Below are 18,858 nucleotides of genomic sequence, written 5' to 3'. Positions count from 1 at the left end.
AATCATGCAAGAAAAGAGAGCGTGCACGATCCAAAGTGTCCTCCGGAGGTTTTACTTGAATGGAAACTGAAGTGAAAAAGGTGGCAAAGGGTTGTGAGTTGTAGAGCGGAGCAGGTGGAGGTGAAGAGGTGATGACGGAGGAGGAAGATGAATGATGGGAAGACGGGAACAGTGGCTGTCTGCGGTCTGAGCGGGTTTAACAAACGTCACTGTGAATCCTCTGGCAGTTTGTGTACAAAGATGTATCTAAGCCGAGTGTGTGCGTGAAAGTAAAGTGTGAATGTGTGCGTGACTGACAGGAGTGTGTGTGTCCACGACAGGAAAATGAGCCAATTCTGACAAAAAAACAAAAATGCAAAAATCAAGATTTGACATCAGCGAACTTGAAATATTTCTTCATGAGGAATGAAGCAGGTTGGCAATAAACAAACCTGTTTATTGTTTAATTTATTTAATGATATTTTAGAGGTAGTGTAGATTAATTGTGAAAAAATACATAAAAAATATGTAGATGTAGTACTTAAGTATAAATATTTTATAAGTGCGATGGAGTGGAGGGATTACGAGGCGAACACGAGGAAGGCGGTGTGAACTCAACAACACCGGTGAAATTTAAAAGGTAGTAAACACAAAATAACATGAACAAAGTGTCCAGACATCTTGGCGTCAAAAAATAAGCTTAAGTAAAAATATTTCTGAAAATGATGTAAAAATGAAAAAAAAATCTGAAAAAATGTATAAATAAAACTTGAAAAATAAAGATGAAAATCTGAGAAAAAAATGTAACAAAAATCTAAAAAATAAAAAAAAATCCACCCAAACGTCACCTGTGTTTGTGATTTGAAACACTTGCCATCCTCGAATTATTCAACAATTTTTACCAAAACTATGACAAACTACCAAATGAAGAACCAGTGAGACTCCAGCAGGTAAAAAATCAAAGCGAGCTGCATCGTAATGACAATTACTGATAAATATCTGTCATCACGAGATACAACGAGGTTAATCTGGCTCATTTGATTGGATGAATCCCTCTGTATTTGTCTCCTTTTCGGCACTGATGAGCTCTGTGTTGGTTGTTTCACTGAATAAAGCCAATATGATCAAAACATGCCGTTTCCTGTCTTTTGTTTATAAATGCAAACCAGGCTGCTGGGAAATGCAGTGTGATCACAGAAAAGAAGTTTAAACTGACTGCTTTTATGTGCTGCAAGACGCATTTGATCAGAGGCCAGAAGTTATTAACATATATTTATAAGTTAACATATAATTTCCAGTTTAGCTCGTACAGGAAGTAAACAAAATTGTTATATTCAAACTGTTAAGTGCAAAAAAAGATGCCACTGAAGCCCATTCAAACTGCAACTTTTGATCCTGCAGCCATCAAAGAAATAAAGACATGCATATAGTTATTTCTGGGTGTGGTTTTGGATTTTTGCCTTGGAACCTGTAATTTTTACTGTTTTCTACCTCATGACATCATTTTTAAAAATTGTAATAAAAACATGCTATTTCCATTAGGTGCACTGTCACAGTCAATGTTGCTGCAAATCATTGGCATATACCAGGCTGTGATTTAAAAAAACCCCAAAACTTTTCATGTTGTATATTAAAAATAATTATTTTTTGCATCTTAACACATAATGGCATCATGACAAAAACCTGGCATTTAAAGGGTTAAAATTATAAAAAAATTATAAATATTTGATATTTATGATTAGGACTGATGTTGGTTAAAAAATAATCTCAATGAAAGTAGAAAATAATATTAATGTGTAAAATTTTTTAAGGTTTAATTTTGAAAAGCCCGTTTTGTGCGCAGAGCGATACGAGCGTGTGTGATATTAAAGCGGTGAAGATTATCTGGAGGAACGAGACACTCAAAAACAATGATCCATGTCTAAATGTAAAAACTATAGAGATACTTCAAAGTAATAACAAAAACAAGTCTTTTTTTTCCATTTTATTTGTTACAAACAACATCAAAAGGTGGTCCTTTACTTGCCGGGGAGGATGATGCCGTCATACTGCGGAAAAAAGAGCAGAGAGAAAAAGAAATTAGAAAAATATTACACCATAAATCGACAGTATTTCTGCACAGCATCACACCCAAATAATAGAGAAAAATAAGAGCGCGCACGCCCGACGACACTCACTTTCTGCTGGAACCAGCGCATGGCCTCCTCTTTGCGGATGCGGTGCTTGAAACCGATGCGGCCTCTTTTCCGCTTCTTGTCGGCGATGCTGAAGCCGGGTCTGCCCAGAACCTGAACAGCAAGAGGACGACAGAGGCCGTCAGAGAACCCCAACAGTTTCTCCAGATGAATAAATCATTATCTTTCAACATTTAAAAACTCACTGAATGTCACAAAACTCCGGATATAATGAGACCTATGAACACAACTGCAGTGTTGATTCTCTACAATGAGAAAAGTCGTAAAGACTCTGCAAAACCTGTATTTATTTATATTTGACAAACTAACAGAAATGTTTAAAACCTTTGACAGGTTAAATATTCAGATTAATCAGCTAAAACTTGTGATTTATTTGATTAAATGAAAAATAATCACCTCATTTTCTCAGCACTACATTTATACCACGGATACAAAAAAGTTTGAAACTTTGTACAAGACATCACTGTTTTATGAAAACATCTGTTTGCTGAGTAAGACATTAACCGTTTGACATCTGGAGCGACATCAATGAGCAAATTTATGCAATTTCTTTCAGCGACGTGCAAGAAACTAGAAGACTAAAAAAAAAATAAAATTAAAGCTAGGCGAAAAATTTAAAAACTAGGAAAAAACCCACATAATTATATATACCTAAAATTGTTAGAGAATTACACATTTTAAGCACTATTTTGACTACTTTTGTTTGGTTGTTTTTTTAAAATAACTTCATGGTAATTTTCTCGTGCTTTTTACTAATTTCTTGGTAATTTCGGGGTCATTTCTTGTGAAGTTGCTTCCATGCTTTTGAAAGTAATTCAGCCAGATTACTCAATTTCAAAGAAACAAGTAAACTTTTTGTATCTGCGCCTCTTCAACGTGTCATCCGACCATAATTAAACATTTAAACTAGGACAGGAAGCATTTAACCGATTTCCTGTTGACCAACTTCTGAGAAAGAAGTGCAGCAGCAAGTTTCACTAAATATCACAACAATTACAAATTCACAAGAAATGAATTCAGCTGCAGCACCGGATCTGCAAAACTCAAATCTCGCTTCACTTCAAAGCTTCCATGATTAAAAAAAAACAAAAAACACAGAAGCACAAAGAGATTTTGACCGCGTTTACACACAGAATTGCGCTGTAGGGCCTCAACAAAATCCCGCCCCGCGCTTTCACACGGACCCAAACGACGGCGGCATTACGGGTCGATCACACAAAGATGCGTCGCTAGAAAGTTGCCAGCAAAATCACCGATACCGGGCGCTGCTCTCCTGCTGCTGTGCAAATTTCTCTGCTGGTTTTAGGGTGCGCAGAAAAGTTAAAATATTTTCAACTTTTCCGCTCAAGGTGCGGCGTCGCACTGCTGGTCATTATCACTTTTGGCCACGCACACGCAGCATCGAAGCCGTCTTCAAAATGTGCTTCAGGGCGTTTTTGAAGCGGAGGCTGCTAGCGAGACGCGTCTTGATGTGATTGCACCCTTATTCTGCTCCTGTGTGATTATTCACTGCAACTTTTCACATTCAAACATCCACCTCTACACACAAAACGTGCGTAAGCAGCACTTTCTGACCAATAACAAACACGTCACACAGATTTATTTAGTCTCAGTTATACGGCAGCTGACCTCGTCCTCTGCTCGGAGTGAGAGGAGCTCAAAGTTTGCGGACATTTACGGCCGATGTTTTTTGTCTTTATTAGCTGCAATTGTTACAGCTTCTTTTTTGATCTCCTGCGGTGGTTCGCACGCATAAACCTGTCATAAAAACGTCACACCCATGACCCCGCGGTGACATCTTCCCAGCTTCACGTTTTCCACAGGCCTCGTTTCTGGGCTGTTATTAGCTCTGTTAGCGGCTCAGATGCGAGAGCACTCTGACGCTCCTTTCCGCCATCGGACGTTCAATACAGAACGGCGAGGCAGCGTAACGGCATGATATTCCCGCCTTGAACAGGCAGCGTTAAAATGGAAAATTAGTTCCAACAAAAAAAGAGACAGTTGTCTCACCTATAAGCCAGCAGCGGAGGTAGTAACGCCACTGAATCGATGTCTGTGTTAAAAGAGCAGCCGGCAACATTTCATGCGTTCAGCCCACAACAGGGAAATTAACAAAGCAGCTAGCAGCAGGCAGCAGCTTCTCAAAAGAAGAACCGAAAATGTTAACAAAGTGGAAAAAATTTGGTCGGGGGAGCTCCTTACTCTTCGAGCTGAGGAAGAGATCAGCCACCACGTAACAGCGACCGTAGATAATTGTTTTTGTACACTTGAGGCGACCAATGTTGTGATATAAGCTACACCCTTTTGCTTCCTGGATGCCGGCATGCTGTCTAAAAATCACACTGGAGCTGGATGATGCTACCGTCATTTGTTTCGTTATAAAAAATGCAGAGAAGGACTTCACAGCAGTTTTATTGTGTGATTTCTGTGTAAAAAGAGCTTTTGAGATGCAAAATTAAAACAAGAGTTGAGACAATTTTCATTCGATTGTGACAAAAACTCTCCAACAATTTATTATCGCTAAGAAGTCTGTATGCACCTATAAACCCACAGGTTTCCACTCTCTGCTCTCACATGAACGGCTTTAGCACCACGTCCTCCAGCAAAAACACCTCCATTCAGCTTCATTTAATATGGGGTTTTTTTTTCGGCCACTCACCACGTAGAAGTCCAGTCCGTAGATGCCGATGCTGGGGTCGTACTTGATGCCCAGATCGATGTGCTCCTGGATACCGAAGCCGAAGTTTCCAGTATCGGAGAAGTTGTTCTTTCTCAACTCGTACTCGCGCACCTGGAAGCAGTAAAACATTCATATAACCTTAAAACAAATGCTGGAAATGTAACTATTAACAGCCTCAGTGCTTAAGAGCATTAACAGCACAATAACATCTCCGATCTTTAATTTGTCCACATGCATTTTGTTTTTGGAATAATTTTGGATAATGACAAAACCCAAGCCACGGTGAACACTGTACTCACAAGCCTGAATATGAAGCAAAATATTGTTTTTTTTACAATGTGAGCATGATACCTTTTTCCTGTACCATGTCCTTTACCCGAAACTTTAAGTTAAAGTGTAACAAAAACGGTCTGAAATCAGCTCTGAAACTACTTTTAACAGACATCTGTAATTATACTGAACATTTCTGAGTATTCATATTATAAACATGAAAGGGAAACGCCATCCTTTAACTGATCGACCGCCGATCGTTTGACAGGACTGAGAAATGCAAACAAATAACGACTTTCTGACCTTGAGTCCTTTCTCGAGGATCTCCTCTGCTTTGGCTCCACGGACGGTACAGTGGACAGCAATCTTTTCATTTCTGCGGATACCGAAGGATCGCACAGTGTAGCGGGCTGTAAAAAGAAAACAAACGGGTAAATACAGTAATGTGACATCCATAAACTATAATATTTACAGTCCGTTTCACAGTTTCATCACGTCAACTTTTCGCAGTTTTACTGTGACTGCCAGCTGATCGTCTCATATTAAACAGCTCGAGGAATGTGCGTTATTCTGCTTCTTCATTACGTTGGACGAAACATTACTCAGGCCGTGTCTACATGTCTACAGATTTTTGTTTTAAAATGGTTATTTTCCTACTGTTTTTAAAAAACAATTCTATCCACACAACCTTCATTTCACAAAATATCTCCATCCATACTAAACGGCAAAAACAACCCAAAAGCGTGCCGGCGTTAGCCGTCTACCACGTTTTCTCCCGTCGATCATTGCAGCAGTACAAGAATAGAAATAAGTGCAGGTAAGCATAGAAGTTAGTGGTGTTAAATAATAAAAGATAATAGAGTGATGAAGTAATGCGTCCTAAAATGCAGAAGTCTGTTGGCCTTTCAGCACGTCCAGTTCCCTCATCTTAAAGTCTATGGGATTTTTTCTAAGGGTTTTCAGTAAAATGCCTTAAATCAGGTCTATGGTTAACACAGGCTAAAGATACTGAGACATTATATTCTGCAACATAAAATACCTCTGCTTAAACCTGATTTACGAACTTTAGAGGTTTAACTCGTCTTAAAAAAGGCGGTTGCCAACAAGTGGCTACATGGGACAACAGTGTGTCATCCCAGCGGACATAAACTCATTAAAGCCCCTCGTGTCCACCTTTACAGAGTCGCACTCGATTGTGTTTATAGTGGTGACATTTAAGTTTTTGCTTCTCAAATTCATTTACGCTTCAAAACACAAAAGTGGTGTTCATCTGTGAAGATTATCACGCTGAAAAGTTTCATAAACTTGTGTCATCACAGAGCTTATTTTTGGCAATAACCGAAAATCCCATTCAAAAATCCCTTTAGGATTTTGGAACCAGTGCGGTGCTAACTTCCTGCTTCCTGTCCTACAAAAATACATCATAGCTTCACGCTCTGTAACGTGCTGGCTCCCTAAACCTGAACTCGACTAACTCAAACCTTTGAGCCCTAAAGTGAACACTTCCGCTGCTCCTACCTTAGTTTTCCCTCCACACACGAACACAAACAAATAAATCCAGGCGGAGACAAAGGCACTGACCCTTGGAGAAGACGGGGGTCTGCCCGGTGAGCTGCTCCAGCACCTTCGCGGCTCTGGTCAGTCTGTCTCCGCTCTCACCGACGCAGATGTTCAGGCACAGCTTGCGGATGCGAAGCTCTCTCATGGGGTTCTCCTTCTTCTCACCCTGGTCCTGAAGAAACCCAAAATAAAGGGTTAAAATAACACCACAGACGAGTGACTGCACATACCAGAAGAGCACAGGGACACCTGAAGTTTGACACCTGGTCAGCCGCTGCTGCCATGTTGACTTCACCTCCGGACGTTAGCCTGCTGACAGCTAACAGCTAAACCGTACGGCTCAAAGACGAACCAGAAAACTCAAATTTCAGGGTTGAAAATATAAATTATGATTATGTGTAGATCCACGCGCTCTGACAGTTAATCTGTGTCCTAAAATCGACCCCCGGCAGTGCGGGACCGTCACACGCCGGCCGGGAACATGTCCGTACATATCCCCGCTGCTGTTAGCATGTTAGCATCCACACAGAGCACATAAGAGCCAGCAAATTTAACTCTTTTACACAATAAAATCTAATTTAACATACTTAAAAGCCCCTGCTGTGTAACCGCAGTGTCATCATATCAGCTGTATTATCGTCATTAATGAAAGAATCTCACTTAAAGTTTACGGGCGAGATTTTTCTCACGGAGCTAGCATGTTAGCATCGCTCGTTTCTGTAATTTAAACGTTTTTTATTGCTTTTATAGCGTAAATAATAATTGTATTTATTGCTTCATGGTGTATATTAAGTCTCTGAACGTCAAATATCGGCCAGGATGGCTCCACAGCTCAGATGATTGCGGATTTCAACCACAACTTGACATTTGTTCGCCATCGTACGATGTGAGACCGTACTCACCGCCATGTTGGATCACTTGAAGAGGACGTTACGCTTCCGGTGAGGGGCTTTTATAGCGCAGTGTTCATCGCAAATAAGCTCGGGGAAACATCGTAGATTAAAGCGAGGGTTCCGGTTTACGGCACGAAAAGCAAAATATTAGCGTAAAGAAATACATAAATTAACGAATTGAATAACGTTATTATAATTGAATCAAATGTAAATGCCTTATTCACTGTGGTATGTTTTAAATATTTTTATATTTTATTTTATTTATTATGTCCTACCTACGGACCTCTCTGAGCCAAATATTTATGTTTTATACTAATTAATTTTTTTGAAAGATCCATTTATTAAAAGACCAGTTTCTGCTTATTTCGTATGTTGTTCTTGTTTTTGTTTCTTCTAAAAGTAAATCACTTTAAATTACATTCAGTTTGTTTGAAAGGTGCTATATAGATCCAATCTGATGGATTGATTTTAATTTCATATTTTAAACTAAGTTTCGAAATGACAAATAAATCTCCCATGTCCCTTTAATTACTGTTACTAAATAACAGAATTTTAGTTAAATTGATAAAATAATGTCACATCTATTACATGCAGTCATGCAGTATATGTTCATTGCTAGTTTTTCTTTTATGATGTATTCATTGATTTTCACTTTTACAAGTTAAACAAGTAACAACAAGTTATATTATGAAATGCAGAGGAAAAAAATGTTCAAAAAAATATATATGTATTACATTTCATACAAGAAATTCATCCCAACATGCTTTACATGAAAGAAATTACACACAATAAGTGCTTCGCATCAAAACACATAGAAGACAAAAAGACACAATAAAACCTACACATATAAACAAACAAGTCCAACCAAACTGTTCTGGTTTCAAAGGGATAAAATCAAACATTATAAACCGTTAAAATCTTGTTTTTTATTACCATGGAAAATATGATATTTGATATAATCACTGATCAATGAAAATCGATACGGAGTAATACGTTTCATTTCCTAATTTAACCTAATTCAGACACTCTGTGAAAAGTGCGTCTGCAGTATTTCATATATGCAGTGTGCTTCCTCGTTTCTTATCAATAACTTATCCAACAGGACACATAAACAGCAGCTGCAGCAAATATCAGGAGCAGCATATTTTTAAAAGCAGCGTTCAGGGACGTCACTGCAGTCAGTATGGACGACTGATCAGCAGCTGTCTCAAAAGACTGATCAGCAGCTGTCTCAAAGGACTGATCAGCAAAGGAGATATCCTCCACGAGACCCATTAGTCTCAGCGGAGGGACGGGAGCTGGAGGCTTCAGCAGCGGCAGGCCCTCCCTCCTCTGCTCCTCCAAGGCGCAGGTGAGGAAAGCCAGCGCTTTCCTGGGGAAGACGGCCGGGGAGAAGAGGTTGCAGGAGGGAACGAAGAAGTGAGGGAGGACGGCTGTGCGAGCGTGGGCCTCCAGATCGCCGAGGAGGTGCAGGAAGCAGGTGGGGAGGTGCTGGCGAGCCCACATGGAGTCACTGAACCTGAAAAACATCAGAGGAATGACTGGAAGAGAAATGAAAACACTGACAGATTTAATAGTGGTTCTATCATCGTGGTTTACAAATTAAAAAAAAATATATATATATTATTATTATTATTAATAATAATAATAATAATAAAAAGCACGCACATCCAGACGACAAAAATACGACATGCAGGACAAGAGATATTTTAAATTTCGCCTTTCAGATGTTAAGAATATTCATAAATCTCAGAGCCCAGAGTGGTGTCTTTAAATAGTTTACTTGTCTCCAACAGTCCAAAGAGATTTAATTCATAATTATATAAAAAGCAGAAAATGTTCATATATAAAGGAGCTTGAAAAAGAGACTTTTTAGCACCTGTGTTGCTTGATAAATTACTTAAACAATTATAAAAAAAAATATTTATAAATTCATGCTCTGTGCCAATGCCTCCATTAATCCTTCTGTGCTTACATACATTTATTATTTGTGAGGCTGCAAGCTATATCTTTTTCTGTTATTGATTCATTCTTGGCTTATTTCTTTAAATGAACTGATTAGTCGTTTTGTAAAATGGCAGAAAACAGTGAAAAATGTGGATCATAGACTCTAACAAGAAGTCTTTAAACCTGCAATAACCAAATCTTTTGGCCACTTTAAATGTAAAAATCCAAAGATATTCAATGTACAATGATTCGACTGTAATCACAGTACAAAAACACCACTAACACAGCTACTACTGGTAATATGATGCTTCGGTGCTGCTGTTACAACCGCTGCTTACTTCTGCACTGCACTATTTTTCTATATGCTTCAATTTTGGTAATTTCGTTTATGTTTCTTCATGCTAATGCTTTTATCTTGTAGCACTTTGAGATTTGTTTCTAATGTAAGTTGCAGTACAAACAAAACCTATTATTGTTATTATTAACTTAAAGTGCTCCTGTTTCCATTCCTCGGGTGATAATAATAACAATGATATTTTAATAATCAGAGTACCTGATGGACAGGGTGTGGAGGAAGGCGGTCTTCCCGTGGTACGAGCAGAGGTCATCCAGCTCTTTGGGGAAACGTTGTTTTAGGCCTTCAATCAGAGACTTGAGGAGCATCAAACACTGTTTACTGTCAGAGAGAAGATTAAACCATTTATTGGAGGAAAAACTGTTAATTCAAAATGTATATGTTGTCCTTTACAAAATGTTATGACACCTATTTATCGATTTAAAAACTTGAAAAGTTTCAGTCGGAGATCGTTTTGGTGTCTTGTAACTTAATTATTGTTGACTCTGAAGGCCAGTCGGTCCCAACTGGTGGGTCAAAGTCCAAAAGTGGATTGTGGGTCCATTCTGTCCGCAAAGGACTCGTGAACGTGTCAAGTTTGTAAAATACACCCTTTATTTTGAAGTACAGTAAATCTGTGGCACAGAGCTTTTATTTTGAAATGCCGTTTCTGTGTATTCTTGCCACATGTTTTATTTCTTTGTGTCCTCAGCCAACATGTTGAATACATTTTGTGAAATAAAATTGGTCATCATATTGTGTGGACCTTGAACCAATGGCTGAAGAGAAATCTGGACCCTGTGATTTCTAACATTTTATAATTCGACCTTTGTAAAGGGCTAATAAGTTACAAATAATTACTTTATTGATGGTTCAATAAATAGTTTATGATTTATTCTTATAGATCAGTTATAAATTATTAATAAAAACTAATTTTTGGGTTGTCATGTTGTAAAAAAAATCCTTTATTTTGGCTGGTAATTCACTTATTCATGTAAGTAATTCATTAATAAAGGTTCATCTTTAACAAATCATCAAGTCTGTAGTTATAGATGTCAATAGTCATTATTAAAAAGGGGTTTTAAATATCAAGTTTTAAGCGGTTAGTATTCATAAGCTAATAAATGAGTCATCTGCAGCCATTTTCTAGAAAAAAATGGTCAGATTTTTATAAACTGGCCACCCATAAGATGTTCTTAATATTCTGCTTCATAAAGCATTACTAAAATGATTTCTTTTTTTATTAATTAACTCATCCATTAATTCCAGCTTTAAAACTCGTTATATAGAGTGTTTTAATGGGACTCCATACATGCTGAAGCTTTCACCAGTTGCCTTTTTGAAGCACTTTTATCAACATGTTGTTTTTCAGATAAAAAACAGACACAAATAATTAGATGAATAAAGACGTTCATGTTCAGGACGATGTGGAAAGAAACGGCTCAGAGTCTCACCGGCAGCATTTGGTGGCTTTGCTCTCACAGCAGGTTTTCTTGTTTCCATGGCTTGTGATGATTTTCTTTTCGATGTGGGAGAAAGAAATCCTCCAACTCTCTGTGACAGAAAAACAAAAACCTGAGTGGACAATGTCACCATACAAATACATGTCTTAACTTTGGGGAATTTACACATTGAAGACAAGGACAGGCACTAAAACTTTGTCCAGTGGTCTCCAAACGATGGGTCGAGCTCCTCAAAAGGGTCACAAGATAAATGTGAGGAGTCCTGAAATTTTTAATTTAAGAGGAAAAACAAAGATCTGCTTCATAAATCTCTCCCCATGTTCAGACCTTTCTCTAATCTTTAATTTTTCTCTAAAATGTGGGAAATTTAGAGGGGAAATGTCTCATAGATGCAGCTGTATCATTAAACTTCATTCTTTCAGAGTCGTTGTTTCGTCTCTCACCTTTGGCGTCCTCGCTGAGGTTTCGTCCTTTGAGTCTCTTTGGTACAAAGTAACACGGTAAACTTCTGATTTCTTGGCGAACCTTCTTTCCCAGCCACTTGTCCACATCTGGACCGTTTCGCACAGCGAGCGGCCAGCCCTGAGAGGAGTGAATCTGCATACAGGAACAAGGACAAGCGTTATATTAAGTATAATACTACCTCTACTAATGTTATCTACCTCTGCCATTACATTAGTGCAAAGTAGCACTAATTTTACTCATCTTCTACTTCTACTTATTACTCAGACTACCTTTATATTAATTACCTACAACACTGTTACTACAGGCTGAGGAAGTATGCACATCTTTAACATAGGTAACATAAAAACTACAAGTAATTTACAAGTAAACACACATATGAATTATTCAGTATACACATGCACTTTACTTAAGTAAAATTTAAAGTTACTTTACTTGAGTATTTCTAGTTTATGTTACTAAACACTTCTACTCCATGATTCCAAGAGGAAATATTGCACTTTCTATTCCACCTAATTTTAAAATGTTAGTTACTATGTATTACCTCGAAATTTTGGAGCTTAACCAATACAAAGAAATGAATCATTGGAGCCAAAATTCAAAGGTCAAGTGTGTAAAATTTAGGGGGATTTAGTGGCATCTAGCAGCCAGGACTGCAGTTCGCAACCAGCTGAGACAAACCGATTTGCTCCGTTTTCAAAGGGTAAAATATCTTGTGAAAGGCGTCTGAACACAGCACAAGAAAACTGATGCCGATGTAGGTTTTAAAGGGTTAAACTGGTAAAAACACTGAATAAGGTAGTTTCGCACAGTGTTTTTTCAACACTCTCGACACACAGGAGCTGTTAACTACGAGGTCGACACTAAGACACGAATGGCCTCGTCTATACACAGAAGATATAATAAGAATACTTATTATATTATATTCTATTTCTGCAAATATCCCCCTAAATCCTACAAACTGAACTTTTAAGATCAGTTTTATAAGAATAGTTTAAACATTCCTGATGAAGGTCCAGAGTGACCAAAACGTCACTGTGATCAGTAAATTGTGAAGCTGAGCACCAGCGGGCAGCTGCAACGACTTTTCCCAAGACTCAAAAGATACTTTTTAACCAATACTCTTGCATCTGAGATAGTTGGACATGTGAATATCTACTTTGAATGTGAGCAAATGTGTTTGTAAAACTGTTACCTCCAGAGCAGGAACCAGGTCCACAGAGATCAGCTCGTCAATGTTGTTTTCAGTCCTGCACAGAGACAAAGTCACAGCCGGCGAGAACGGTCGCTTCCTGTTCACTATCCAGCGACAGCATTCATCAGGCACTGGAAACAAGGAAACATGAGTACAGAAAGTTATTCAGGTTCCCAAAGTTTAATGGAGATAGACAAAAAGAAAAAAGAAAAAGTAAGAAACTAGAATTACGGCCTCACGGCTGTAAACCTCCGCAAACCACTAATTCAGTATCTGACTAAATGTCGTCCTTTCTCAGATACGGTGCTGACTAATGGCCAGAAAAGTATTTTAGTGTTTTTGAAAAACATGATGACGGTGAAGTTTATCTTTGACCTTTTAGATGTCAAATGTAATAATTTAATCATTATATCCTATTAGACATTTGTGTGACATTTTGTCATAATTACTGTATGAACCCTCGAGTATGGTCATGTTTGTGAGGTTACACTGACCTTTGACTACCAGTTTCTAATCAGTTCCATGTTGCCGAATTTCCACACAAACACAGAGAACATAATGAAAAAAACAGATGTATTGTTTATGAGATATGATGGCGTCAAACTGTTGAGCTGCTGGTTACAATCTCATTTAACAACGGCTCCTGACTTTGACTCAAGCACTGATTTGCTCCTGGTAACTTTTTTATTTTTTTGCACCTTTTATTTAAGCCTATTTGTACAAAATAGTGATTTCTACATCATCGCTTGTCTGCTAAGATGAAGACTTCAAGGCACAGTTCAATTTTTTTTGAGGTGGGCCGTATGGGTCACTTCAGTCAGTCTACTTCCATGTATAGACGGATGGAAAACTCCTAATAATGCCTTTGGCCACAGCTATTGCTTGCGCGGAGGATGTTAAATCATGACACCTCCAACTCTGCTGACTGTGCAAAGACAGAAAGCAGAGAGAGAAACCAGGTGCTTGTCAGCAGGTAAGAGGCGACAGTGATGTTCAAACCTTTGTAGGTCTTGAGGAACTTGCGGACCAGGCGGTGTGTCTCACTCAGGATCTTGCTTGATGAGAGGGTGCGCTCGTTCTCCACAACAAAGCCACGTATGGGGCTCCGAGTGGGTCGGGCAAGATCGATCCGGTAGAAGAGGCCATCGTCGAGATTCGTCATGGTGAAACGTGACGGAGCCTGAAGCTTCAGCATCATGTCGAACTCATCGGGGATGTGGATCTGAGATTCAAAACAGAGACAGTGGCACTTGTTTATCTTGCATCCACTTTTCTGTGCTGTCCGTCATGCAAAACTTATTTAATTTAATAACTTTTTAAAATTGTGGCAGGATATTATGGGCTTAGTGTTTCTCATGACCTCACCTTAACTTTCTCAAAATAGCTGCCGGTGTTGAGGAAGTCAGCTGACTGGAAGAAAGGCTGATCGACGTTGTTCCGCAGGAACTTCAGGAAGTTGTCTCGGAAATCGTTGACCACCTCTGCGGCCCAGCGGCGGTCTGTCTGCCGGATCTTGAGGTCTTTAGCGTTGTTTTTGATCCAGCTGATCAGCTCTGGGGAGATGGAGACCAACTCCTTGTCCGCTCTGGATTCCTCCTCTGCAAAGAGATGAGGACGAGACTTAGGGACTGTATATTTATGACAAAAACTGTCCTTAAGAACAAATTTGAGATACTTGTATCTAACTTGAGTATTTCCATTTAATGCAACTATTTCTACTCAATCTTTGAAGGAAATATTGTGCTTTTTACTGTACTACATTCATCTGAAAGCTTTGGTTTCTTGTAAGAGTGCTGTTTTCAACCCCGTCCTGTCCAGTGAAAATGTTCCTCCAAATTTAGTGATTTTGGTTTTTAATGCTTGTGATAAACTGACAGAGGTGGGACCAAGTAAGAACAAATACATCTCAAGTCTTTACACTCAAGTCAAGACAGAAAAGTGCTGGAAATGAACAGCGTTAATGTCAGCTGGTTCAAGAGATGAGGGGAAATTAATTAATTTGTTGCACAATTTTAAGTAACATCCTTTTTGATCTCTGCACTGGGGGGAAGGTTTCAAGTATTTTCAAGTCATAGGGCTCAAGTCCAAGTGAAGTAACAAGTCACTGGTTTTTAAGTGCAAGCAGTGTTGCAACAAGTCGTTTTTGATTTTGTCAAGTTGAGTCTAAATCTAAATCTAACTCTCCTTCTTTTTATTTTTATAAGCTAAATAAACCTTCTTGGATCAGCTGTAAAATATATCGTCACAAAGCTGAAAACAAAAGCAAGGTTCTCACAGCACAGACAAACGAACATATGATGTTCTTATAATATTGTGGATTGCTATTGATAAAACTACCCAACACTGTATAAAAGAGTTAAAATGACATCGACAGCAGTAAAATGCAACATATACATACTATAAGTGCAGCAGTAAAATTAATCAAAAAAACCTTAAAACTCAAACAAATTTAAAATGCAGCATTACCTGCTGGTTGTTGCTGCTGAACTCTCTGCCTCTGTTTTGGTAGTTTGGGTTGTGGAGGACTCGAGTCTTCTCTGATGGCACCTTTAAGCTGCTTCACTTCAGTCAGACCACCCTTCACATCTCTGTCCACTGCGTCCATAACTCACTCGTCTCAACCTTGAAAGTTTATGTACAGAAAAACAGGAAAATCTGTTACTGAAGTACACCCGCCAACCATATATACTGATATACTATAAGACAGCTTTATAGATAAATAGATAGATAATTAGCTCACCTGTGTTAGAGAAGCTTCTGTTGCAATCAAAGTTTGTCTTTCCGTCTCTCCAGCTCTATCCAGTATATTTGCTTTCACTTTCAGTTTCGATGAAACACAACCTGAGGATAATGTCTGCCTCCTCCTCCTCCTCCCCAGTTGATTAATTCATTGCTGCATTAATATTCACTTTACAAACAGAGAAAAAGTTACAGCTCCACCCATGAATAATGACGCTGTGTAACTCCCATTTTGGGCCAGCCAGTTTCACCAGTGTGTTTCTGTATCACATTACAACAAGTCAGACCTTTTTGATTAGTCAGTTTATGTAGGCGTTCATCTGTTGTATGTGAGCTAAAAAACTAGGTTGCCATTTATGACAATATCATATGACAAGTCACAAATACACATGTGAACCACTAAAACTGTACTTTTATGAAGACCCACGATCACCTCAGACTCTGCAGAGGAAAACAGTAAATTATCTTATTGGTCTTTCAAAAGACGGTGCAGTAATGAGCATTAAATAAAACCAAAGAAACTATAAAACTTTACAATCAACAACTGTATGTGGTGCAAATGGGGGTAGTAAATGGGCTGAAAAATGGGCCCTATACAGGACTGTCCACAGGTGGCCCCATGCCAAGTTCCCACATTGGTGGGTTTATCAAAATGGGCCTAAGATAAGATGCCCATTTTGGGCCATAAACACCCAGGTAACCTTGGATTAGCAATGCAGGGCCCACTTTGGTAAACCCATCCATTTGGACAGTTGGCATGGAGCCAATATGGAAGCTGTGGACAGTCCCATTTAGAGTCAATTTTCAGCCCATTTGTTACACGTTTGCTGAGAAACTGCGTGATTGTCCTACCATGGAGGTAAACAGAACCAATATTGAGTGGTGGGCCACATATAGTACATTTGAAGAACAAGCTGTGGGCTGGTTAAAATTAGCCGTGATTGGCCCATAAGCTGAACTTTGAATATATAACATACAACACGTCAGAAAATACCCCACACATGAATTATGAATTATGTGTCTTAAAAAAAGGTGGTTCTTTAGTGGCCAAATGAGACCACAGAACGTCTCCACGCCAAACGCAGCTTTACAGCCTTGTTGTGGTGTCAACGCTAAATTATGCAACCCTGGTATTTGTTTACAGCCTAACGTTAGCGTTTTACTTCTGGAAGGTGCAATTTGCTGAGCAAAATGTAAACATTTTGGGTTTTTTTTGTTTAAATGTAATAAAGTATGTAAGCAAACTTCATATAAGTAGATTTTTTTTTCATTTTCTCTGTATTTTTATGATTGTTGTTATCATTATCTTTTCCTGTTATTATTATGATGTTTTTATTGCTCTAGTATATATTATTATTGTATTATTGTGGGTTTACTTCAAATGATCAAAAAACCCAATTAACATAATTTAAAGAATAAAAAATAAAAAAAGATTTGTTTACCATCAATCCCGTAAATTTTTTGACGAGGGAACGAGGGCAATGCGTCAGCCTATAGAAAACCCTCACCCCTGAGGCACTCTTCATGCTGATGTTTGGCATGTTTATGTTATTACATTATGTTAATGTAACATTTATTTTATTTTATATATATTATTTTCACCAATAGGGATGTGTAGGCCGACATGGAAGTTAGCGTAGCTCTGGTTCCCTTTCCAAAAAGTCTCTGTGATTTTTCACTGGATTCTGGATTATTGTAGGAAAAAAACTGTGGCAAACACATTTGCTACATGTTTTGTTCAGCAAGATAATGTTAATACACAAACGCCACTGTCATGATTTTTGAAGCCAAAATGAAATCACCAGAAGTAAAAAGCTAACTTAAAGCTATGATTGAACCGCACAATGGTCACATGACAACAAGGCTGTAAAGCCGCGTTCAGCAGCACGGCGTGATACGTTCTGGTGCCTCATAAAGTCACCTGTTAGCATCTGTCATTTTTAAGACACATGAAAACTTCAAAGTTCGGAGTGGGGTATTTATGAACGTATTTTATGTTGTAGAACAAAATGTGAAAGTCTCTTTATTGAAGGCCACTAACCAGAAACCCATCCAAAAACCCAAGGCTTCTCTGGTTTGAAAGACTCATTACTTGGACAGTCTATTTGGTCATAAACCAAAGTGTTGAGCTTACTTTGACCTGATGATGGCGCTACAGGAAAAGTCAGAGGATCATTAAAGTGACGCCAGTTCATCCCTTGAAAAACACACTTAGATGTGTACCAAATTTAATGGCAACCTGTCCTACAGTTGTTGAGACATTTCACTCAACACCACAAACATCGACAAACGACAAACATCGAACACATGACCGTCCATACAACAGCTGTGAAGACATTTCAAAGTGGTGGCCAAAGGAGCAACATTTCAATTTACAAAGTCAATAAAAAATATCCATAAGTAGAACTTTTAAGTTGAACAGAAGAGTGTTTTGTTTTAAAATTGATTCCAGTAATGATTAACGCTGCACACCAACAGTTCAGAGTTGGTTCAGGGAACTTTTCAGGTGATCATGACTGTGGTCTCATGGTTCGCTATGAACTCAACCTTACAAAAATGCGTTGTATCCTACAAACTGTTTTTCAAACCTACGTTATTTTTAGTTTTGAGTCAATGTAGCCGATTAAACGGGGAACATGAAGTAAATGAAAAAGATAAATATTTTAGCGGAGATATTGCTGAGTGCCGGTAAATAATCCCAAACTGAAAAATGACTGAAGAATACTTTGTCATCCTTCAGATCAGTCTTTGCATAAATATCAGCCAAATGAATAAATATCCTTTTTCTTTCCCTCCTCGGGTTTAAAGGGTCTCGCGTTCATATGGTGTTGACTTGGGTTATGTCCATTATATACATTATTTCTTTAAATGTAAATACAAAAGAAATTGCCAAAAAAGGGATGTTAGATGTTAAAAAGTTTTAAAACAAGACAAGAAACATTTTTATTTGGCATGTTCAAGATTTTTATTCATTTTATTTCAACCCAATTTTATAATAGCTTCCCTACAAGACGGAAGCATTCCTTTCCGGCGGAAACTTTTCCAATGGTGTTTAATCATCCTAAACCACAAGACAGCGTTGGGATGAAGAGGGGATGACTGCTGAGACCTGACTCTTTGTTGGACGTCCTGCATGAGAAT

The 18,858-nt window shown here is 38.4% G+C and overlaps 2 protein-coding genes across 3 annotated transcripts; both read right to left on the bottom strand.

Moving 5' to 3' along the window:
- Positions 1-1,948: 1,948 nt before the first annotated feature.
- On the bottom strand, positions 1,949-7,607 carry rpl11 (ribosomal protein L11). 2 transcript variants are annotated; one of them, XM_042507025.1, is made up of 6 exons: positions 7,587-7,607; positions 6,706-6,856; positions 5,428-5,534; positions 4,834-4,965; positions 2,157-2,267; positions 1,949-2,027 (listed from the first exon to the last, which is right to left on the bottom strand). In XM_042507025.1, exons 1-6 carry the CDS (start codon positions 7,590-7,592, stop codon positions 1,998-2,000), a joined length of 537 nt encoding a protein of 178 aa, XP_042362959.1. In that variant the 5' UTR covers positions 7,593-7,607; the 3' UTR covers positions 1,949-1,997. The 2 variants fall into 2 exon arrangements, with proteins under 2 accessions (XP_042362959.1, XP_042362958.1); XM_042507024.1 differs by lacking the exon at positions 7,587-7,607 and adding an exon at positions 6,948-6,983.
- Positions 7,608-8,452: 845 nt separating this feature from the next.
- Positions 8,453-15,835, bottom strand: LOC121958065 (cyclic GMP-AMP synthase). The gene is made up of 9 exons (XM_042506922.1): positions 15,719-15,835; positions 15,445-15,600; positions 14,344-14,576; positions 13,978-14,200; positions 12,979-13,109; positions 11,765-11,918; positions 11,313-11,412; positions 10,078-10,200; positions 8,453-9,096 (listed from the first exon to the last, which is right to left on the bottom strand). The coding sequence occupies exons 2-9, from the start codon at positions 15,581-15,583 to the stop codon at positions 8,661-8,663; spliced, it is 1,539 nt and encodes a 512-aa protein (XP_042362856.1). The 5' UTR covers positions 15,584-15,600; positions 15,719-15,835; the 3' UTR covers positions 8,453-8,660.
- Positions 15,836-18,858: the final 3,023 nt, after the last annotated feature.

This window comes from Plectropomus leopardus, chromosome 18 (assembly GCF_008729295.1).
Source record: "Plectropomus leopardus isolate mb chromosome 18, YSFRI_Pleo_2.0, whole genome shotgun sequence".
NCBI lineage: Eukaryota > Metazoa > Chordata > Actinopteri > Perciformes > Serranidae > Plectropomus > Plectropomus leopardus.
Note: the sequence above shows the minus strand (reverse complement) of the source record. Positions and strands in the feature narration are given on the sequence as shown.

Coding starts and splice junctions, on each gene's coding strand:
- rpl11 (XM_042507024.1), bottom strand. CDS start 6,968: ATGGCAGCAGCGGCTGACCAG. Junction 4,966..5,427: donor TCCTCGAGAAAGGACTCAAG/GTCAGAAAGTCG, acceptor TACTGCTTCCAG/GTGCGCGAGTACGAGTTGAG. Junction 2,268..4,833: donor ACGGACTGGACTTCTACGTG/GTGAGTGGCCGA, acceptor CTTGCTGTTCAG/GTTCTGGGCAGACCCGGCTT.
- LOC121958065 (XM_042506922.1), bottom strand. CDS start 15,583: ATGGACGCAGTGGACAGAGATGTGAAGGGTGGTCTGACTGAAGTGAAG. Junction 11,413..11,764: donor CCTCAGCGAGGACGCCAAAG/GTGAGAGACGAA, acceptor TTTCTGTCACAG/AGAGTTGGAGGATTTCTTTC. Junction 9,097..10,077: donor CTCCACACCCTGTCCATCAG/GTACTCTGATTA, acceptor GATGTTTTTCAG/GTTCAGTGACTCCATGTGGG.